This window comes from Hipposideros armiger, unplaced genomic scaffold (assembly GCF_001890085.2).
Source record: "Hipposideros armiger isolate ML-2016 unplaced genomic scaffold, ASM189008v1 scaffold_574, whole genome shotgun sequence".
Classification (NCBI taxonomy): domain Eukaryota; kingdom Metazoa; phylum Chordata; class Mammalia; order Chiroptera; family Hipposideridae; genus Hipposideros; species Hipposideros armiger.
The window spans coordinates 533,506-555,610 of record NW_017731924.1 but is presented as its reverse complement, the minus strand read 5'-3'; the positions used below and the strand labels follow the sequence as shown (position 1 = coordinate 555,610).

Genomic DNA, 22,105 nt, shown 5'->3' with positions numbered 1-22,105 from the left:
GCACTTCTCAAATCCCCACAGCCAACTATGGGTCTAAAATGCAGAGGTTAAATAACTGCTGCTACATCTACTATTAGAGCTACAGCCTTCACCACGTGCACCACCACCAGCGCCACCATCCCCCTCATCACCATCCCCACCCTCATCACCATCCCCACCATCACTACCACCATATTACCGCTGCCACCAACACCATCACCATCACCCTCATCACCACCATCACCAGCACCAGTGCCACCATCACCCTCATCACCGCCATCATCATCACCATCACCATCACCGTCACTAACACTACTACCATTACTAGTATGTGTCCCCTGATGTCAGATCCCATGCTAAGCATTTTGTGGGCATTACTCATTTAATCGCCATGGCACTGCTGGCAGGTAGCAGTTTTGAAACCAGATCTGCTAGACGTGGTCTCTCGCGCACCACGGGGACTCAAAGGCGCTAGAATCCTGCCGTTACCATTTCTGCTTCATTCTTATCACTGTCACCTTCCTCCTCTTTCTCATAATCATCTGTTGCATTCGCTGCTTTATTATGCCTTCTACATCGCTTCCTCAAATATTGAATTATTTCTTCCGCCACTATCTTTTCAGGTAATTACAATGATTATAATTTTCCGCGTGAGGAAACTTAAGGCTCAGCAAGTTTAGTGGCTTGCCCGTCCCCGTCTCCCTTAGATTTAGAACGTCTTTCGTTACAGAGCTGTAGAGGAAAGGGGTGGGGGAACAGCACATGGCGCAATTTCTTTGAACGCAGTGAGTGGCCAGGTCCTCAAAACTGCATACTTGGGCCTTCATACCTCACCCCTGAAATTCTAACTCATTAGCTTTTGGGTAGCACTTGGGAATTTGTCTCAAATATGTTTTTGTCACATCTTATTGCTGGTGCTCCCTGGAACAGGTGGCGGTGACTGGGATGTGATTTTGACCAGTTGAGACGGAGCGAAGAAGGTGTTACAGACAGAGGAAGCGATGTGGCAGAGCCACTGAAGCAAAAGTCCTAAACGGGGGCGAGGGGTGGTCTTTGGGGCCAAGCTAAGCAGCCTGTTTGAGCTGTTGCTTAGGGAGTGGGAACTTGGACACTGGACACTGACCTAAAAAGGCGTGTTAGAATCACGGAGTCTGGCAACTTCCAATAGATACGGAGGGGCCTCTGACCGTTTTAGCGGTGGAAAGTAACTTGGACAGGGCCTCTCTCATCCTTTAGGAAGACTGACCTGCGAGCACTGGTTGGCCCCGAAGGGCCTGGAGGGGAAACATTGGGAATGTGAGAAGGGTTGGCTCCTGCGGCCGTGGCTGCAGGCAGGCAGGTCCTGGGCGCAGCTCCGGACGCTGTGGCCGGAGGAGCTATGGGCACAGGTGCTGGAGCTGGCCCATGTTACCCCAGTGTTTCTCTGGGTGATGCCCTCTCATGGGTGATTAGTGAAAGATTATGCCTTTCTTGGGGGAGAGGCAGCCGTACAACACTGCTATGATCACATGTGTCCGACACTTTTCTTCCTCTGGACTCTTGCCACCTACTTGCTGAAATCCTGATGCTTGAGATGTGTGTTTCCCTGGGTGTATTTCTTGATATTTTTCTGTTTCCCAGCGCGCCTCTACTACCTTCCCCATTTCTCCTTCTCCAGGTCAGTTTTTTTTTTTTTTTTACTTCCCTGGCATGGGAGCACCTCCTGACTCCGTGCTTTCCACAAATTTCGCTACCAGCTGAGGTGTTCATGGAGCGTTAGTAACATCATTACGTAAGACCCCCAAACCTGCCAGGGATGTGGAGAGCTGCTGCGACCTCATACAATCCTCAGAAGGTGACTGGGTCACGTGAGAGAGTGAGACGGACACCCGTCCAGTCGGAGTGGCGTTTTATTAGTAATTGTGTGGCCTGGGTTCTGAATTCTGATGACAATTCACCAGGCCATTCCAGTGATGTTAAGAGAAATGGTTAATCACCTTGTAAATGACCGGCGACTCTGGAATAACCTGGAAGCTAGTGGAGCGGGTGTCTGTCCAGACAGGAAACTGAAGCTGTCTGGCTCCTATTCCCTGAGGAAGGGGAGCTGGGAGCGCTTAGCTCTCCGGTGGTCCGCTCTGGCTGTTGGCATCATGGGAGCAGGCTCAGGTGGAAGCGGAGACAAAAGGCCTCCCAGGCCAGCTCGCTTCTGGAAGTGGCCGTGACCGCATTTTTAATTTCACCTGACAACTCAAGACGTTCGTTCTGACCTAGACCTCACCGCACCGTCCAGGCTGATGTGATCCACAGCTCGGGTGTGCAGATCCAGAAGGTCCTAAATCAGACCAGCTCCCTCTCTCTGCAGCTCAGTAAATCTCCAAGTTGTGTCTTCCCTTCCTGACATCGCTCCTGTCTAACGTCTCCCGCTGTCCCCGCTGCATCACCACGGCTCAGGAGCACACGGGTCTCAAAGGGATCATTTATTTATCCAGCCCACAGAGGTGTAGGGCGGCTCCGGCATGTGGCAGGAAGGTACTGGTCTGGGCCCACGGACACAGCAGTGAACAAAGACAGAACCAGCCCCCGTTTTCAGGAGGCTGCCAACCCCCAGGGGCACAGACGCCGTAGACAACACCTGCACCAATGGTGTATCTGATAGCGGCACAAAGGGTAGCACAGCCGGGTGAGGGGACCGTGTGACCCAGGGCGTGCTGTTTCACTAGGCTGGTCTGAGAAGACATTCAGGTAACGGGGCATCTGAGGAGAGGCCAGACTGACATGAGGGGTGATCCGTGGGGACACCTGGGGAACCAGCATTCCAGGCAGAAGGAAAAGCCAGTGGTAAGACCTCGAGGCGGGAAAGTGTTTGGCAAGTTCAAGGTGGAGGAGGGCGAGAGTACAAGGAAATGAGAACAGCAGGTTGGGGAATGCGGCCATGGAAAGCAGGTGTGAGGCCGTTTAGGGCTTTGCTCCGAGTTCTGCAGCATTGCAATGCTATGAGCAGAGGAGATATGACCTTTTCAGGTCTTAAGAATATAATTCTGGCTGCCCTGTGGGGGTGCAGGGGAGTGATGTGCATGGGCCGTGTGCAGGGTGAGTGTTTGGGAGGCCCCTGCAGTGGCGCAGGAGAGGGGCCGTGACGGGAGGCCCAGCGGCTGGCATGGGTCCCGTGAGCACGGAGCGCTGGTGTGAGCGGCCTCACGCATCACTCCCCACTTCTGCTGCTTCCAGAGTCCACGCAGATTGGGCCACGCTGCTGAAACTCCTCGAGTGGCTCCCCTCGGTCCAGGGCACTCAGGTCCTTCCTGAGTCCTGCTGATCCCATGTGCCTCACCCCTCGCCCCAGGCCTGCAGCTCCGCATCCTGGGCCCCACAGGGTGTTGCCAGTGTCCTGCCCCCCTCTGCCTCTGAGCACTTGCCTGTTCTGCTCCCTGCGCCCGCGTGTCCCACAGGGAAGGCCTTGTTCCTTCTTCCAACGTCGCCTCAGTGCACAGCCCCCCTCACCCCCCGAGAACGTTTCCCGAGACCCCCAGGCAGACCTGAGAGCTCCTGGTGCCCATGCACACACTTCTGCTCCGTGTTTTTCAGACGTGTTGTAATTGCACCGCGCTCGTCTGCCACCCTGGGAAACGAGTCCCTTACAGGCAGAGGCCGTGGCCTCGCCACGTTGTCCCCGTTTGGGTGTATTGAGCGTTTGGGTGAAAAAACAGGTAAAGGCGGCAGAGCTGTGTCTCTCACTGACCACAGCTGCGAGTTGGGACTGGTGAGATTGTCAGGATATAGGACCAGAAGCTCCTTAAGCATGTGTTTCCTGAGTTCAACCCAACTTCTCCCCTGTGGAGCCGAAGACCCGGAGCCTCAAATAAAGCCAACAGACGGATTCAAACAGCAGAGCAGAAATGGCCCAAGTGACATTCGTCCTGAATAGGGTGCTGTTGAAATGCATCACATTTTATCTTTACGGTGGAATCTCTGTGGCTGTGAAAAAAAATGGAGCCGCTCTCCTCGCTGACATAGGACGAATTCAAGATAAATCATTAAGTGAAACTACAGAAAAGTTTATCAGCAGATTGAATAATAAGCTACAGTTTGTCAAGAATAAAAAGAGAAAGGGGGAGAGAGAGAGTGTGCGTGCGCGCGCGTGTGTGTGTGTGCGCGCGCGCGCACATGTGCGTGTGTGACTTGCCTACACATAAAACGCCTCTGGAAAGGTTCACCAACATCTGGTAGGATTAGTTGCCTTCAAGGCAAGGACCTGAGTGGCTGAGGCAGGACAAGGAGGAGATTGCTTTCAGCTGTACCTTTCCGGTCCTTTTGAGTTCGGGGCCATGTGTGACCAATGCCACCTAGGTGACAGAGCTGGGACCCAAAACTGAACCGCCCTGACTCCAAAGCTTGAATCTTTCCCCCAATCCCACACTGATTCCATGTAGGGCATCCCAGAGGGCAGTCTGTTCATCCAGACTGAGAAATAAAGCCTGAAATTTCCACCGAGACATGTGATCAGGCCGGACCTGGGAGCCGCCTGCACGCCAGCTGCCTGCTGCTAACAGTGCCTTCTTTTTCTGCACGCAGGGGAAGAAAGGAGACGTGGGCCCACCTGGAGTCCCTGGACCACTGGGGCCGCAGGTAACCGCCACCTTTTAACTCTTTTGTAGCAACACTGCTTTGTCTGATTAAATAAGTGCTCAGGGAGCAGTTCTCAGGTTGGTACCAGAGACTTGCATGGCTACCGCATCAAAGCATTAAAAAGTGCTCAGTGGGTCATTTGTCCTTTCTCCCTCCCTGACTGTCATGTCTCCTGGCTCCTGGAGGAATTGAGTCCAGAGGAGGGCAGACAGGTGATGACCAGTGTAATGGAATCTTTTTTTTTTTTTTTTAGCTGAGCCATCCTGCTACCTGTTGGCAGCTCAGTGGCTGCTCAGCTCGGGCTGGACTCGAACCGCTGTTGCTCAGAGCTCAAACTCTTGAGCGAGCTCTTAACCAACTGAGCCACTCGGCCGGCCCTTGATGACCAGTGTAATGAAGGGGGGAGCAGTGGAGGCACAGGGAGGGTTACCCAGGTACAGGGGTCCATGGACAGTGTGCAGCCAGCCAGGCATGGCCAGGAGGAGCAGGGGTGCAGCTCTGCGGGGACACAGGGCCAGCAGTGGACACAGCGCGTGTGCAGGAGTGGACAGGTCTGTGGTGTGACTGGAGTTCATAGCACCGAGGATGTGAGGGCTGGACAGTGAAGTCAGAATTGGGAGGGGCTTGGCCAAGGGGTCAGAACAATAAAAATGACAGTCACTAGCATCCAGAGACTCTGACATTTGACATTGACTGTGACATTGGCCAAGTCCCTTCCCCTCTCCAGGCCTCAGTTCCCCCCCCCTTTTTTTTTTTTTTAGCTGAGCCATCCTGTCACCTGTTGGCAGCTCAATGGCAGCTCAGCTCAGGCCGGGAATCGAACCGGTGATCCTGTTGCTCAGCGCTCGCCCTCTTGAGTGAGCTCTTAACCAACTGAGCCACTCGGCCGGCCCTCGCTTCCCCATTTTTAAAGTGAGGGGGGTCAAGGCCCCAATCGCAGAGGCCGTTTCCCAGGCAGGCGCTGTCTCGCCCCCCGGATGCCCACCCACCTCCGTCCCCTAGCTCCCCCTGTCCCCGGCCTTTCAGGACTGAGCTCTGATATAACGTCCTCCGGCCCAGCACTTGGCCCTTCTGCCCGCTCCTCCACCCTTCCACATGTGTCGTCACGGGTGGTCCCCTGTGGCCCCCACAGCTACCCTGTCAGATGGGCCCCCTCAGGGTCACTGTCCCCAATTCACAGATTAAGGGTGAGACCCCTAAATGCAGAGGCTCGCTCAGGGCCACCAGCTGCTAAGCAGATGCCACGTTCGCTCCCCAGGTGACCTTGGCCCTCAGCTGCCTCCGTTCCCCTGATTTGTAAATGCTGCGGCGCTGTGAGCCCCTGCCTCCTGAGTGTGGGCCTGGTGTTCAGTTCCCCGTCATTCTCCCCTCGCCTCCAGCATTCGTGTCCCCTGTTACCCTGCCCCAGCCTTCCAGGGACCAGTAGAATGATTCCTGGGGAGCATCACCAGTGAGGCGACGGCACACAGGTCACATCCCAGCCCCCAATTCCTGCTGGGGCATCTTGGACAAGTTCCTTCCCCTTCCAGACTTCCGTCTCATCCTTGTTAAGAATAACAATGCTAATTGAAAAGGACGGCTCGTGCTGTAGGGAGAAGACAGGACAGGGGTGTGACCATGTGGTGAGACCCCAGGTAGGTGCTCTCCCTGTCCCCCTGGAGGTGGTGAGAGCGAGCAGGGGTGCCAGAGCCGGCCACAGGCTCCCCCCTAGGCTGCGCACGGCTGCAGCGCCCGCCTGCCCTTGGACACCTCCGTCCCCACGCCCAGCTCTAGGGGTGGCAGCCCTCTGTCTGTCAAGCGTGGGCAGGGAAATGCTCCCCCAGGAAACTCTGCCAACTGCCCTTCCCAGACCAGCTTCTGCTGCCATACTACGCATCCTGGTGCATGATGGCCACCTTGCTCGCGATCTCAGGCCTCATTTCGACACCTTACACTTGGGTCGGGCCAGAGCCTGGGATAAGGGACCATAAAATCAATCATAATTCACGGTCCTCTTAAGAGTCCACGTTCACTGTGGCATTTCAATGTCAACAGTGAAACAGAATGCTTTCTGCATTGGTTTTCTTACCTTGCTTTCCAGTAAGCTAAGCTTGTGTATTGCAGAAATTCACCAAACGTGTAGCTCCAGCAAATTACTTTAAGCTGCAGTTTTTTTTTCTTCCCCTAGAACCCCTTTGTTTGCCACCTTGGGAAATATAGTTCCTTCTTTCATTTTAAATTTTAGAGTCATTTTCATTCTGCAAATCTTTACTGACTGCCAGGCACTGAGCTGGATGCTGTAGATATAAATACGGTCAGACTTTCAACAGCAGGGACTTTGTCAGAGGTAGGGCACCCTGTTATGTTCAGGGACCCCAGTGGTTCAGAACCAGGTGATACCCAGTGCATATGCCCTCCCTGGCACCCTGGATCCGATCCTTACCCGATGGGCACCAAGCTGTGTTCAAGCCAAACAAACCCGAACTGAGAGGCAGCGCCGTGTGGTGGGCGTCTGCCCATCTCCCCAGACTCGCTCTACCTGACTTACCTGCAGACCCGCCTTTCCTGGCCTCGCTGGTTAGCCCCTGCTTGCCGTCTCTGTGTGTGTTCATTTGTTCATCGATTCAACGAGTATTTCTTCAGTACCTGCTATGTGCCAGATGTGAAATCTAAGCAGCCTTTCCCCACGCCGGGAGGAGCCATACATTAGAGGGAGATGTACTTGTAGACAGAGCTGCGTTCTGGGAGAGGGGTTGCCAGCCTCTCTCGGGGCCCAGGGGGTCATCCCTGTGCTGACCTGGAAAGGCAAGGTTGATTCTATCTATACCGGCAGAATCTAAGTTACGGTTTCCTGCTCTGACGAGAAGAGGGAAAGGAGCCATGTCTTTTGTTTTTCTGTTACTGTGAGACAGGCTCGTTAGCGTTCACATGTAATTGTGTCTATTCTGTATAAGCACCTGTGAGAAAAGAATGCTTATCCCACTGACAATCTAAAGAAACTGAACTCAGGGTGTAATGAGCTTGTATGTGATGGGACGAGCCAGCCCAGCAGCCTGGGGTGCAATGGCACCCCAGGGTAGCTGGCATCCTATAAGATGCTTTGGGTGCCTCGTTTTGAAGACAAAAAATTTCCCCTGCCAGGAGGTTCTAGGATAAATATGCACACTCACGATGTCGTAGGTGGTGGCTTCTGTATCCTGGCAGCCTTTTAGGAAGAAAGGAAATCGGTGTCTTGTCGGGTCAAGCGTTTGCAAAGGCAGTGCTGCGTGGTGCTGCTGCCTGGACTGACAGCAGCCCCTGGCATTGGTGGGAACGCAGCCAGGCGGGGGGCTGGCCCTGGAGGGCCAGGTGGGCTGATCGGCCTGGATCCCACACACAGACCAGCCGGCGGGCCAGCCCTTCTGGTTCTGCCCCAGGAGCCGCAGTCTGGGGGGAGGGCTCACAGATTAGGAACAGCTCCCCCCAGACGCGTGTGTTAGGAAGCCACGCTGGGAATGTGAGGGCCGTGCTAATTTCTGCAGGGCGTTTACGCATCTTCAGAGTCCATCCCGCTTCTTACATCTACTCCCGTTGGATCTAGGTGGCTATTAGGAATAAATTTTTGCCGTTCCTTTATCCATGATAATTACGTTAATTGGTTATTTATGCCTCATCCTTGTAATTACTGATCATGTGAAATGGCCCTTCGGTCACTGTCGTATTAGAAGGATCAAATGTTGTTTCGTTAATAATTAGACGGATTGGTTAATTAACACACAGAGTCATTACTTGCTGTTTTCATTAGTAATAATTTTTAAAAGTCATTATTTTGTTAACATTTAAATATTGGCTAATTTGTCATGCATTAATTAGATTAATTGGTTATTTAGATATGTCTATTAATGATCAAAAGAAGAGATTGAAGTGACATTTGTGAAAGCCTCCCATGGGGGTGGGGGTTTAGTTCGTACCCCTTCTTTAATGCATTCTGCAGTGACATGAGGAAGGGGCCTCCGACCTTTTGTTACAGTTGGGGAGACTGAGGCACTGAGCGGTGACATCCGTTGCCTAGGTCCCTTTAGGTAGCATGAGGTGGCCCAGTATTTGACCCAGGCCATCTGAAAGCAAAGCCCTGTTTTTCCGTCTGTTTGTGCCATCATTGCTACCTCTACTAAAGCTATTAATAGTCAAATAGTTCTAGTTTAAAACAACCTTCTAATTTATCACCTTTCGTTGAAATGCTAAGATAGCAGATGGGGAATTTTGCCCTTGGTCAGAAACCCTGTGAAGGTCAAAGGCATCCACTGCTACCTCGGTTGCCTAAAGAGATGAAGTGAGTGGCCTTGGAGGTGATGCTTCCTCTGTGACTCAGCAGCTGTTCGTGGAGGGCATCCCGTGTACCCGGCCTGGGCTGGGGCTCCGGTTCAGTAACATGCAAAGTCAGCTGTGGTTCCTGCTCTCGTGGAGCCTATGGTCTACAAGAAATAAACAGAATCCCGTAGGAGGCCAGAATTCACACTGTGATCCCTGGAGGAAGTTCTGATACCATCCACCCTGCACATAGTTTTGAGATTAGATCACTGAGGTGGCTTGGGTTCCTGTAGAAAGAACTGGACGTGGGACCAGGACAAGTCCATTAGCGTCATTGGCCACCTCTGGCACGTCTTCCGCCCGGGTCTCACCCCGCCATGGTGTCCGCTTTCTCCCATGTGCGGTAAGACTGGGGTGCTTGCTGGTCCTTAAGCTCTGCACCCTCTCTCTGTGCATACACTCCTATGCCGCCCTTCCTGGGAGACAGGCCCCTGGAGGGCCCAAGATGTCCCCGAATGTCGCCAGGGAAAGTCAGGTCACCTGCTGACTTAACTCTCCGCCAGCTCACGGTCACAGACCAATTGTCAGTGCAGACGCAACCCTGAGGGGCAGCCCCATGCCTTCCTGCCCTCAGCGACGGCCAGTTCTCACTCTGGCCTGTTTAGCTCCCAGCACCCTCTGCGGGCCTGGCCTGGCCTGCACTTCCCAGAGGAGATGGCGGAAGCACACGAGAGCCACCTCTCCCTGCAGCTGCCTTCATGGCCTGTTGCCTGCATCTGGGGACTTCCTCTGACTCCACTGGAAGAAGTTCCCTGCTCTGCCTGGTACCCATTCCTCCGCTTGTGCTGTGGGACCGCCCTCCCTTCCTCCTAAAGGACTTTGCCAGCCTGGGGCACCCTCCCTGGGTGCCCACACATGACACAGGAACTCGCTTCAGCCACTGCCCGTCCAGCCGCTGCCTGATTTCTCTGTTCCCTTCACAGCAGAACCTTTCAGGGTCACCTGTGCTCCCAGGCTCAGCCTCCTCACGCGCCCCTCCATCTCTCCCCAGCTCACCACCCCGTCTGCACCCTTCTCCACGCGCCCCGGAAACAGCTCCTCTCCATGCACTGCCGCCCGGCAACTTCCCAAGGAGGAGGCCGACTCCCCACTTCTCAAATGATCACTTTTCTTCCTTCTTCACACACTTCTTTCTCCGGGTTTCTGAGAGCTCAGACACCTCCTTTTCCTTCTACACGCCAGCTGCTGTATCTGGCTCTGCTTTGCCACCTGTCCCAATCTGTCCACGTTCTAAGGGACCCCAGGGAAGAGCCCGCGGGCTCCAACACCGCCGTCTCATGGCCTCGTGTAGGGCCGTGGCGACACAGCTGTCCGTGGACCAGTGATGACAGATCTCAGTCCTCACCCCACACCTCTGCCTGAGCTCCAGCCTCCTCCGTAACTTGCCGGGAGCCGCACGCCCACCAAACACTGAACGTTCTCCAAAGGAACCACGATGCCCATCCCTGCTCCAGACGGCTGCTCCTACGGTGTTCCCCATCCTAACACGGCTGCCTGGCGGCTACCCTGCCTCTGATGCTGAGCTGAGCCCCCTGCTCTCCCCACGAGGCCGCGGGGCATGTGTTTTTTTTCATTCAGCCAGACCGCAGTCTCCTGGAGGGAAGGACAGGTCACCTGGAGATCCCAGGGGGACATAGCAGGGGCCCAGCATTGGCTGGAGGGGGGAGCTTTGTCTCCCACCACCATGGGTCTCAAGGAGTAACTTCTCCAGGGACCAGGGACATTGCATTAAGGACCAAAGGCCACATCTGCCTCTCCCTGTAGCTCTCTTCCCTTGAAAGCAGGAGGAAAGGGCCCCGGCCCCATCGGACAGACACTTCTGTGGTCCATGTAATATTGTGCACAGCTAAGGGTCAGAGACAGGAAGCTTGATGCTAGTCCGAGTCTTGCTTAGAGTTCACTGGGGACCTTGACGGGGCGTCCCCACCCTGCCTGGCCGCTGGGGGCCACCACTGTCATTGTGTCCTGCTCTGTTGAGCCTCTGTGACAGCAGCATTCCCAGACCCTGGGCCTCCCTGTTGTCATCCTCTGAGTGGGACCCCTGGTTGTCTTCTCTGAGTGGGACCATCTCCCACACCTGTTGGCAGTTTGTCCACCTTAGAGACTGAAAGCCACAGACTGAAAGGTCACAAACCCGAACACCTTAACTGGTCCACAGATACGTTTTATTTGGTTGCATAGCTGTTTTTGTTGCTGTTGTTTAATGCTCAAAATGGTTGGCAAGATGGATTTTTAAAAAATGAAAGAATATGCCTAAGAATCTGGATTTCCTGGTTATCTCCAGGAAACGCCAGCAGCCTGAGCTTGCCTTGTGCGCAGGTCCGCCAAGCTCTAGTTCTTCGTCTGTACAATGGGCTGGGGAAGCCCTGCCTCACGGGATCCGCGTGGGACTAACGTGAGCGAAAGTGCAGAGTCGACACGAAGCAGAGGGGCGCTGTTCCCTCGCCCTTCCCCGTGTCTGTGCTCCCTGGTCCCTCCCATCATGAATTCCTTCTCGTGTCATTGTGCTTGTACTATTGTCATCAGTGCTGACGGCAGTTAGAGGGGTACATAGACCTAGTTGGTCAAGACGGGTAATTCTCAGACCTCGTGGCTTTCCAGACTCACCTGGGGATTCTTTCCAAAGCCACTGTCCCCTTGGACTTGTCCGAGACGTGTGAGACCAAAGAAGGGGCCTGTGTCCCTGTAATTAGGACAGCATCTCCATGTGGTCCCGGAGGGGACCAGCCGTTCAGCATCCACTGCGCATGATGGCTGTGTGACCCCAGGTGGGCCCCTTACCCTCTCTGGACCTCAGTTTTCATTACTGTCAAATAGCGAGGCTTAACTTCCAGTGGATGACGATGAAAGGTCCGTCTGCTGTCACATGCTGTGAGGCTCCGGAACAAGCAAACAGCAGCAGCTGCCTGCAGGGGTGTTTGCAAGACATGAAGGAGGGAGGGCAAGCGAGTTCAGGGTAATGAGCTGGCTCGGAGGCCGGCTTCCTGGAACAATCACTTCGAGACAGCACAAAAGATCCCAGAGGCCATCAGAATCCCTGGAAATATAAGGAGGGAATAAAACAAATCGAGCCCAAATTGCCAGCGGAGAGAGAGTGCTGCGTGTGGTGAGAAGGGGCCTCGGACAAGCTCTGGGGCTGAGGGTGCTGTGAGAACCTCAGGTCACCTTGCAGTAAAAACAGACCCCCCCTAGACCACACCTGCTGGAGGGGTGGGCCCTGGGTTGCCTGCAGGGCTGTTGGAGCAGCGCGTGAGCGGAGTAAGGCTGAGTGACAAAAGGAGGCCAGGAGCCACCTTTGGTGCCCTGCCCCCGTCCTCATCCAGTGGGGGGACCCTGCATTGGTACTCGCCCCTGCCACTGTCCAGCTCTGTCCGGAGCCTCAGTGGCTCTAGCTCCAAGCAGATGTCTCCCAACGAAAGTAGATGCGGCCCCCAAAAGACTCACCAGGACTGAGCGAGCCACAGAGAAAACTGGGCCCAGATGCCACCAAAAAGTTCGGTTCAGCCAATGGTCCCTTGCCGAGTCCATTGTTGACTCACGGGTGCCCCCAGAGGGAGAAAAGGGGAACTGTCCACGGAAGCGGCTCCTTTACCGTTTTTTTGGTGTGTGTGTTTTTTTTAAGTATTTGTCGCCCTCTAGTGGTGATGTGATATTCTCTGAATGCACAGCCCTTCCCTTAGCTCTCTGTTCCGTTCAGCCGACTTGTTCAAACATTTATTGAGCCCCTGCTGTATACCAAGCCCTGGGGTTGTCACTGTGTGAGATGCGGAGGGGACAAGGGCACGGGGGTTAGATGAACACAGTTATTACACACTGGCCTTGAGCTTGGAGGAGGGTGTGATTCATTCGCCTGGGGAATTGGAGACAATTTCAGAGGTGGAGACATCTGAGAAGGCAGGCGGGGGAGGGAGGTGGGCATATCTGGAGAGAGAGCTGAGCACACTGGGGCCAGGGGTGCGTCTCCTAGAGCGCGTGTGGGGCCCGTGATGGCAGTGATGGGGTGGGGGTGGAGATGGGACCTGTGGACAGGTCCCCGTGCTGAGAGACACCGTGTTATTCACTCGGGGGATTCGATGTTGACTACAGTTCGGGAGCGGCTGTTCCAGAAGCTCTTCGTTGGTGGGTTAGCCCACGGTGTGTATATGTGCACACGTACGCACACATACAAATGCCTTCACTTTAAATGCTCAAATAGTTAACAGACAGCAGAGTTGATAGTAAAACCAACGGTTATATTTCCATCCTATGTTAACATTTTGTAAATTTTATGTCTGATCTTTTCTTCTTGCTTTTGCTCTGCTTTGCTTAAAAAGTAAGGCATTACAAATCAAGCCCCACCCCGTGACTGTGTTCCCGCCCCGCCTCCTCGCTTAGAGGACACCCAGAGGCGGCTCCAAGCACGTTGTAACCCACTGTATGCTCCTTCTTTACAGGGCCCCCCAGGACCACCTGGCAGCGCAGGCCCCCCTGGACCCGGAGGCCCCCCGGTAAGGCTGGCTTTGATTTTCTCTTACGAGAGCACGTAGATGGCGGCTTCATGGCCTGTGGGAGCCAGGAACATGGTCGTGTGTCGCTACCTGTGTGCTTTTTGTCTGAGACCAGAGCAGAGGCATAAACAGAAGGACCCCACCTGCAGCCACCCCAGGCCTCTGGGCTCTCCAGTGCTTGAACCCCTGAGATTAGAAATATCACCGGAGCTCAGGTAGCCCATTGGTTGGCTGCGTCTAGACGGGAGTCGAAGGAGGTACGTTACTGTGGGGCTGGCCATTCGGGGCCTTTTGGAGTCTGTGACTTGACCCTGAGGGAAAAGACAGTCAGGGTAGGTGTCAGTCAACATTTCCCTTCCCGCACTTCAGGTGCAGCTGGGAAAGTCCTGCTGGGAGGGTGATGGTGGAGAGGAACCCCACCCCCAAGCCCACTGGGTGGGGCAGACCCAGGAATCACCCTGCAGAGCAAGGCGGTTCCACCTGCCCCACCAGGTAGGAATGAATGTGGTGGTGGCTGCCCCTGACTGTAGACCAGACAAGCCCTGGACTTGCCCACGTTAGAGGTGTGACATCTCCCCGTTTCACGGTGGCCTGCACTAAGGACGGCCAGATGCCCCTGAGGTATGGCCACCCTGGTGTCCGCATCAGAGCCAGAGGCCTGGGCCCTGGGCCAGGAAAGGCGGCAGGACGAAGCACCTGGGCAGCGGTCAGACTGACACCCCGTGTGTTCCCTTTTCAGGGTTTACCTGGCGAGATCGGCTTCCCGGGAAAACCTGGGCACCCCGGGCCGGCGGTGAGTGTCTTGGAGCACCCTGCCTGCACTGTCCCCCGTTGCCAATGTTCCATGTCGGGGACGGCGGGGCCCTTCCAGCTAGGGCTGCTTCCTGGGGGGTGAGGGGGACTCTGCGCCCTTTTCTCCCTGGCAGCGGGGCCCTTCCAGCTAGGGCTGCTTCCTGGGGGGTGAGGGGGACTCTGCGCCCTTTTCTCCCTGGCAGTGGGGCCACGGCCCGGAGCTCAGCCTGCCTTCTTCCTCCTGCGGTGCCTTCCCCGTGCCCTGAATCCTGGGTCTGCTTCCTGACAGGCCACTCCACAGAGGCAATGGGGTCCCCTCTCCCCAGGCCCCGCCCACCCTCGCTCTTGTCACCAAAGGAAAATCCCAGAGTCCTTTGCTGTCATCACCTGATATGTCTCCTCACTCCCTGGGGCCTTTTCATTCCTTTTAAGTCCTGAGGGTGGGGGCTCAGCCAATGTCGTCTCTGCACGTGGTGGGTGCACAGGAACGCTGAGTGGTTTTCCCACGCTTTTGGCCGGTAGCTCCTCAGGGCAGGACAGGCGTGGCCTGTGAGCCTGATACCATGTGGCCGTGGGGGGCCATCTGGACCTGTTGATGGCCCTCAGGGGGGCCTCTGCTCCACTGGAAGGGGTTTCCTGATAACTGTTATTTTTTGTGGCGGGGGCATCGGGGCTGAGGAGGCCAAGGCTTGGGGAAGCCTGTGGAACCCAGATTCCTAGAGGAAGACCCAGACCAGGAGCAAGGGGGACGGAGGGAGGTCTGAGCGTAGCACACAGCAGTTGTGCCCTGGTCAGCGACCACACGTCCGCGGGTGGCTGTAGCGGAGGCACCCAGGAGACAGGACTGTGGTGCTGAGTGCCAGCGCTGTAAGCTCTGCCAAATGCGGAGGGTATCGGACACGAATCCAGGGCCGTGACACACACTCTCAGGTGATCGGACCCTAACCCGGAACCCGCAGTCAACTGCAATGGCGGGGGCATCTCTGGGCAGAAGAACCACAGGGTTTATAAGACAACAGTAACTTGAACAGCACTCAGAGCTGCAGTGACGTGTGAGCTCTTCTGTTGGGGGAAAGAGTTCCCTTGTGTCTGTCACGGGGCATCTGCCATTGAAGGTGCAGAGAAAAGCACAAGGGAGAGTGGCCCTGGGGGAGGGGAAGGGGCCCAGCGGTGGAGCCCGGAGGCCTGGGTGTAAACCTGTGGGTCCTGTGACTCGCCGTGGGACCTGGAGCAAGTCACTCAGTGTTTCGGAGCTTGCGTTCCTTCCCTGAAAACAGCTGCCGCAGCACCTGTCCTTGTGGTGTCGTGGGGGAGGGGATGGCGGGAGGTATTGGACCAGGGACACGGAGTCCTGAGTGTCATTATCAGAAATGAAGGGCACGTTTGATTCATGCCAGTGGGAGACAAAAAAGTGACAGCAGAGAGACTGAGGAGAGGAGAGGGTGGCAGTCAGTGGCCAGTGCTCCCCCTGGGGCTTCTTGGAAGCCGGGCGTACAAACAGACCATCAGCGCCAGACTCAGCCGAGCCTCCCACCCCCTCCTGCCCACCACACATGTCCAGGGCGCTGGAAACTGGGCATCGTCCAGAGGAATGCGTAAGCAGAGCCTGGTCCCAGAGACCATGGCACTCTGGGCAGGGTGGCCTCTGCCAAGGACGGGAGGGCCGGTGCCGGCCATAGCTGCCCACAGAACCAGCTCCTGCCTATAGAAACACCAGGTGCGGTGCTGTCCCGAGTGCACCTTTCACCCCTGTCCGTCTTCCTCCCTCTTTCCCAGGGGCCACCTGGAGAGCGTGGGCTGAGCGGACCCCCGGGCCTGCCAGGACCCAAGGTTGGTACTGTCGGGGGCCGCACGGGCTTGGGAACCCAAAACACAGCAGAAAAGAGATTTTTGATTGTGGGGGAAGTCTGAATTAAGTCGATTACAGAGCCGTGGGTCAGGGCTCAGAATTGTTAGGGTTTACAAGGTCAGATATGGCAAGGTCTTTATTTCTAGGTAGGTAACGGGGGAAGGTTTGGAAGGCTTGGGCTTTCAAATTCACCTGTTAGAAATGTGTATTTATTTTATTTGCAAGGAAGAAAAACTTTCAGAGACTCTTAATAACATAAGAAGGGATTTCAATTTTAAAAGTATTCTGTTGGAGCTTATAGTAGGATCATTAAAAAAAGAATCAGGTTAAAAAATCGTAAAATCAGGAAGCGAATTCATGGTTTATGCACTGTGAATGAACAATTACAAAACAATACAACACACATTTTAACAAATGAACTTGATTCTTTTACAGCAAACATATACCCAAGTACGCAGGTCAACCGTCCTTGAAAGGCAGCTTTTCGATTTATGGGAAAATTTAGCGTCCTTTTCAATAAACAGATTTAGACGCTCGGTTCTTTAATGACCAAATACAGAATAAGCATGAATTTAACTTAATTTCATGGGCATTTAATGTAAATATTCTTCACCCTTTTCCCTTAATTTTCCAGACAAAGGATAAGGGCTAAGTCAGTACTTTGTCTTCGAAAAACATTCGTGGAATACCTTCCATGCTCTGAACCGCTCAGTAAGACAGGAGAACCATTTCTACTCAATTACGTTCTTATGAAATTAATCGAAAGTGGTAATCGCATATAGAGCCTGGGAGGCTGTATGAGCTGCTATTATATTTTGGGACATTGTGGTCACGCAGAATGACAGTTAGCACCACCAAAGCACACGTGGTTCTCTTCCTTACCCACCTGGCACTACCCTCTGTATGCCTCCCCGCCCCCCGCCAGCCTGGCAGCCCTGTTGACTGGACTTTGTGCTCCTTACAGGGGGAGCCCGGCGACAGAGGAGAGGACGGCCTGCCCGGGAAACCTGGCCTTCGGGTACGGACTCCGCCTCCTCCCCCGTGACGCGTGTCATGCGAGGTGGTGTGTGTGGGGCTGTGTGTGAACATCAACTGATGGAGCAGAGGCAGTGGCAGCTGGGGTCTTCCGGGGACAACTAGGGTCATTGGAAAGGGTGAGGGGCTCCCACAGGGATGGTGACACACCATGGGCATAGCAATGCCGGAGAGTCACAGCACCTCCAGGACAGAGGAGCAAGGGGACGTGTGGGTTCCTGGCCCCCAGGGAGGCCTGTAGCTGGAGGGGAGACTCCTCTGTGCCCTCTCCTGCTCCCCTTGCCCCCCTCACCTTGAACCCTGCCCTCGCTGCACTGCTCCCTCAGGCTGGCTGACTCCCGCGGAGAGCCTGAAGGCGGGACCAGCTGCTGCAGCCTGTGGAGTTCGCCTCCTGGGGCTTCCAACGGGGAACAGTGTGACAGTGGACTTGAGGGGGTGGCAGAGGCCACTACACATGCAGTTTGAAGAGGGCACCTTCTGTAGGTGTGGGGACTCCACGGGCTGGGTTTGCACGGCTGTCCCTTCGTGTCCTGGCTCCCTTCCAGGAACCTCTGCCTCATTGGGGGTTTTCCTGGTGGGCCGAAGGGTCTTATTTGTCTGGAGACCCCCAGCTCAATGTCTCAGATTGTGCCTGGGCTCAGAATGCAGTGACAGAAGAGAGAAGGCTGGGCCGCGTGTGTGCGTGTGTGTGCGTGCGTGTGTGTGTGTGTGTGTGTGTGTGTGTGTGTGGTGCTGGGGGCACACGCACTGCGGGTTCTGGGGGTGCCTGTGCCCACACAGGAGATTGCACGGGGAGCACGTCCCTCCCTTCTATGTGCTCCCCACTCTACTTGGTTATGAACTATTGGGTTGTCGGAAAAGTCATGACGCATTTTGCAACGAAAAACATAGAAAAAATACGTCATGACTTTTCCGACAACCCAATAGTTACGGGCCTGTTGAGTCTTGGTCACCTGTCCCCTCCCTCCTGGGCCCGCCGTCAGGCCCTTGCTGGGCGCTAAGAAAGGGTTCATGGGCTGGAGGTTGGCTAATGCATTCCGCCCAGTGAGAGCACAGGAGTGGTTGACCCTGCCCTCCGGAAGGCGGCACTCAGATCAGCAGGTCAGTCCGGAAGGGGCTGATGGGCAAATCCATCACTTTTTCACACAGGGATCACTCTTTAGAAGACCAGGCTAAAACAGAGCAGAAAAGGCACAGGTTGAGTCGCCCCCCAGCTGTCTTGCAGCCCCAGGTTGACTCAGATGTGGAAAGGGCATGCCCACACTCCACTAGGAAACCGCCTGCTTCCTGGATTCCGCATTCTAAGAACTCAGCCCCCCCATTAATGCACACGGAGTCCTCCCACGGCCATTTCCAAGCTCAGCGGTCCTTCGTATTTGAAGAATCAACATTCGTGCTTTAAAAAATATTTATTATGATCCCCAAGTCACTGAAATGGAAGAATCCCTCGATGGCTGTGTTTCATCCGGGCGTACCCGGAGGTGGTTGTGTGGGTCTGAAGCTCATGGTCTCTGAAGCCCCCAGGCCACCTTTCAGCGCTAGATCGATGGGTTAAAATACTGTCGTTTTCCAGAGAGGACTCAAAGCGTTTGCTTGGGTTTGCCGCTCCTTTTCACTGTAGACCGCGTTGACTCTATGGGGTTCTCCGTACCTCACAGTGTGTGGATTGGGAAGCCCTCTGGCCTTGCCCCATATTAATTTCAGCGTCCTAGTCAGTGGTCTTCAGAAGCAGTCTGTCCGCCCGTCCCCTTCGGTTCCCTGTGTGTGGCTCTGCAGGAGACGTGACCGATGGTGAGAAGCATTGGGACGAAATCAGAGGCGCCTCAAGGGTTTCGTTAGCCTTCCAGTCGACCCGTGGGTTTGTTTTTTTTCTGATGAACACTAATGGCTGAAAGGTTGAAACAGAAAAACCTATTGCTACAGCTCACGTGTCAGTTTTGTACGCTTTCTAGAGCTATATGTTTAAAACACCTCTAGGCAATTCAAAGCTCTGAGTTCCCGCAGTTATGATGCATTTGCAACATATGCTAGCCTCAAAGGACACCTGGCCTGGGGTCTTGTTGCTTTATTTTGACCGAATGCCAACCGAAGACACAAATCTTCCGAGAGGATTATAGATACGTGGTGGGCGGCAGGCTTACGAGTGTGCTTGGGACGCAGCTGCCCTGCAGGGTGAGGGGCCTCATTGGCCCCTTAGGGTTAGGGTTCACAGCACAAACTCAGGAGGCCCTGGGGATGGTTTCTGAAATGCCTTGGAACCAAACTCAGCCCCTTGGCTGCTCGCTCAGCACGGACAAAGCAAGTCCCACTGCGAAGGTCGTACCATTCTAGCAGATTTAAAGTGACAATTTGAATGGCAAGTGTCTGCACAATTCCAGTTAGAGCAATTCTTACTGACTGTGCTTGTAAGCAGTTGGGGGTGATGGGAGATGTGGAGTGCGCCCAGAATGTCTGTCTGTGCTGACTCCAGAGGCCAGTCCCCTGGTGACACCAGAGCCGCAGGACGCAGTGTGTGCTTAATTGTCAAATAATGCTTTGGGGTTTTCTTTTTCCTTCTTTCTTTCTTTTCTTTTTTTTTTTTTTTGCCTTCCTCTCTGGTGAGTAGTGGTGGTGCCTGCCTTCACTACCACCTGAGTCTGGTATAACTGCAGGAAAATCCTTATGTGCATGCATACCCCCTCATTCATTCAGTCACTCATTCACTCTTCATTCATCCATTCATTCATTCATTCATGTGTGCATTCACTCATCAGAAAATCTCATTTCCTTATGGAAACCAATGCCAAAGCTTTTACTAACTAGCACGATGGATGTTAGACATTCTTATTCAAGAAGTTAGTGATTGTCAAGATACATGGTTGGTTAGAAACTGCAGTCCCCCCTCGCCCACCTCTTTGTGTCAGTGATTTGTAGGGACCTGGTAAGCCCAGCAGCAGTGGAGGCAGAGAACAAGCCACTCTGGTCCCATGTCCCCACGTTACCCTGACCACACAATGCTCGCCAGGAGCCTACTGGCTGAGGACCACACTTCAGCCAACTTGCGAGAACCTGTGCATACCTGCCTGGGGCCCCAAGACTGGCCTTCGTTGTGACACATCATGGGGGAGGGGACTCCAAGCTCTAACGTGCCTCTGCCACGGGCTGCCTGTGTTGGCAAGGGGTCTGAGCAGCCAGTACGGGCAGTGGTCAGTGTGGGCGCGTTCACCAGCAGCCCCGCCCCCACCACGGGACTGAGCCTGGGCTCTGGCTTTGCCGGAAGTGTAACAAAACTCAGTGCTGGGGGGATGTAGGGGTCCTAGATGTTGGCCTCTCTTGTTTTGGATTGTGAGCCTTTGGACTCGGGATGAGTGGGTTCAGCTCCTGAAGTCGTCTCCCCTGGGGGAAGCAAAATGCGACATGAGGGCCTGTGGAGCCCCTTTCTCCAGAAAGGCAAAACACGGGTTTCCATGGCCTGTGATGCTTGGGGGGTACCGTGCCATGTGTCTGAGAATCAAGGGTTGTGGCCGGCGGGTGCTGTGAATGTGTGGGGCCAACTGGGGAATGACAGTCATCTCTGTAAATGCGACTGGAAAATAATGGGCTGTCTGTTACTCTCTCTCCAGGGCGACGTTGGGGAGCGGGGCCTGGCTGGCCGACCTGGAGAGAAGGTCTGTTTGTTCATACCTTCTTCATTCATTCCCTTTTTTTTTTTCACCCCATGCATCATTCAAGGCATTCATTCATCACTATACACGAGGCCTGTAAGCGTTGTCTTCGGGGGGCTCCCTACATTCATTTCTTGCGTTTATTTACTTACCTAATAATTATCAGTATGGTCCGTGCACCCGTCACTGTGGTGGGGGCACACCCTTGCACCAAGAACAACTGAACAGGTGCCGTGAGCAGTCCCGTGCAGGTGAGGGTGGGAGGGCATAGGAGAGGCCCCTCACTGACACGTGACAGATGTCCAGAAAGATCCAGAAGGTGACATTATGTCTGAGTCCTAAAGGATGAGGCGTTAGTTGCCAGGAGAGGCCAAATAAGGGTCCCTGGGAGAGGGAACAGCCGAAGTGAGAAAGAGCTTAGACACCCCAGTGAAGACGTTCTCTAGAATTCCCCTTTCTTCCTGACTTTGCTTCTCGTGTCACTGCACGAAGCCAGACATCTCTGGGCGGCCGGAGGCCACACGTCCCGTGGCCTGGCCCGCAGGACAGCCCCCTCCTGACTGCCTAATGACGGCGCCATGTTGTTCCCACAGGGAGAGTCAGGGTTCCCAGGTGCTCCAGGATTCCCGGGCCTGAGGGGAGAGAAAGGCGAGCAGGTACGTGATGGCGGCTTCTTCCCACCAACCACCTCACCTGTGACCTCGGAAAGCAAGCCCCTTTGGAGTCTTAGTCCCTCGGGGGCTGGTGGAATTTGGGCCGGGTTAGGGGGTATTTCCGCAGGGTTTATGGGTGAGGAAAGGAGGGAATCAGGCTACTCTGGCCTGTGAGTTGGAACAAGAACAGTGGCCGAGAGAGCTCTCTGGAAAGGGGGGAGCATCTTCAGATGAAGTGGATGGGAGCGGGGTGGGGTGCGTCATCTGTGGGTGCCTCACACGTAACTAACGGGATGCCCCTTGGAGCTGGCTTCATCGTGGTATTTCCTGATAAGACAAGAGCAGATCAGAGAGAAAAGGATTTATCCAAGGTCCCGTTCTTACCGGAAGAGCTCTTACACTCAGCTGAGTTCTAATGTTTTTGAATTTTACCTTTTGCTGTAGGGAGGGAAAGGTGAACTGGGCCTCCCAGGACCGAAAGGCGACCCAGGTGAAAAGGTAGGAGCTGCCGTTGTTATCCTGTCATCAGTTACGTTTGTTGCAAACCCCCCCTTCGGGTGTTGACTGTGAGTTGCCTGCAGTCGTAGAAAGAGCACTATTCTTGGAGTCCAAGTGGTGGCCTAGGCTATAAGCCTGCTTCTACCTGCCGTGAGGTGCCGAGCGTCTTCCCTGACCTCGCGGACCAGGAACGGAACGCACCCAGAGGGGCCTCGCAGCGCCCCTCTCCGGCAC

General features: G+C 54.7%; 1 protein-coding gene across 1 annotated transcript in view; it reads left to right on the top strand.

Moving 5' to 3' along the window:
- COL22A1 (collagen type XXII alpha 1 chain) overlaps positions 1 to 22,105 on the top strand; it is a 200,887-nt gene that overhangs the window by 85,669 nt on the left and 93,113 nt on the right. Inside the window, exons 23-30 of the mRNA XM_019624053.1 lie at positions 4,531 to 4,584; positions 13,347 to 13,400; positions 14,140 to 14,193; positions 15,969 to 16,022; positions 17,006 to 17,059; positions 20,679 to 20,723; positions 21,314 to 21,376; positions 21,818 to 21,871. Of these exons, the coding sequence (XP_019479598.1) occupies positions 4,531 to 4,584; positions 13,347 to 13,400; positions 14,140 to 14,193; positions 15,969 to 16,022; positions 17,006 to 17,059; positions 20,679 to 20,723; positions 21,314 to 21,376; positions 21,818 to 21,871 (432 nt within the window). The remainder of the gene's footprint in view (positions 1 to 4,530; positions 4,585 to 13,346; positions 13,401 to 14,139; positions 14,194 to 15,968; positions 16,023 to 17,005; positions 17,060 to 20,678; positions 20,724 to 21,313; positions 21,377 to 21,817; positions 21,872 to 22,105) is intronic.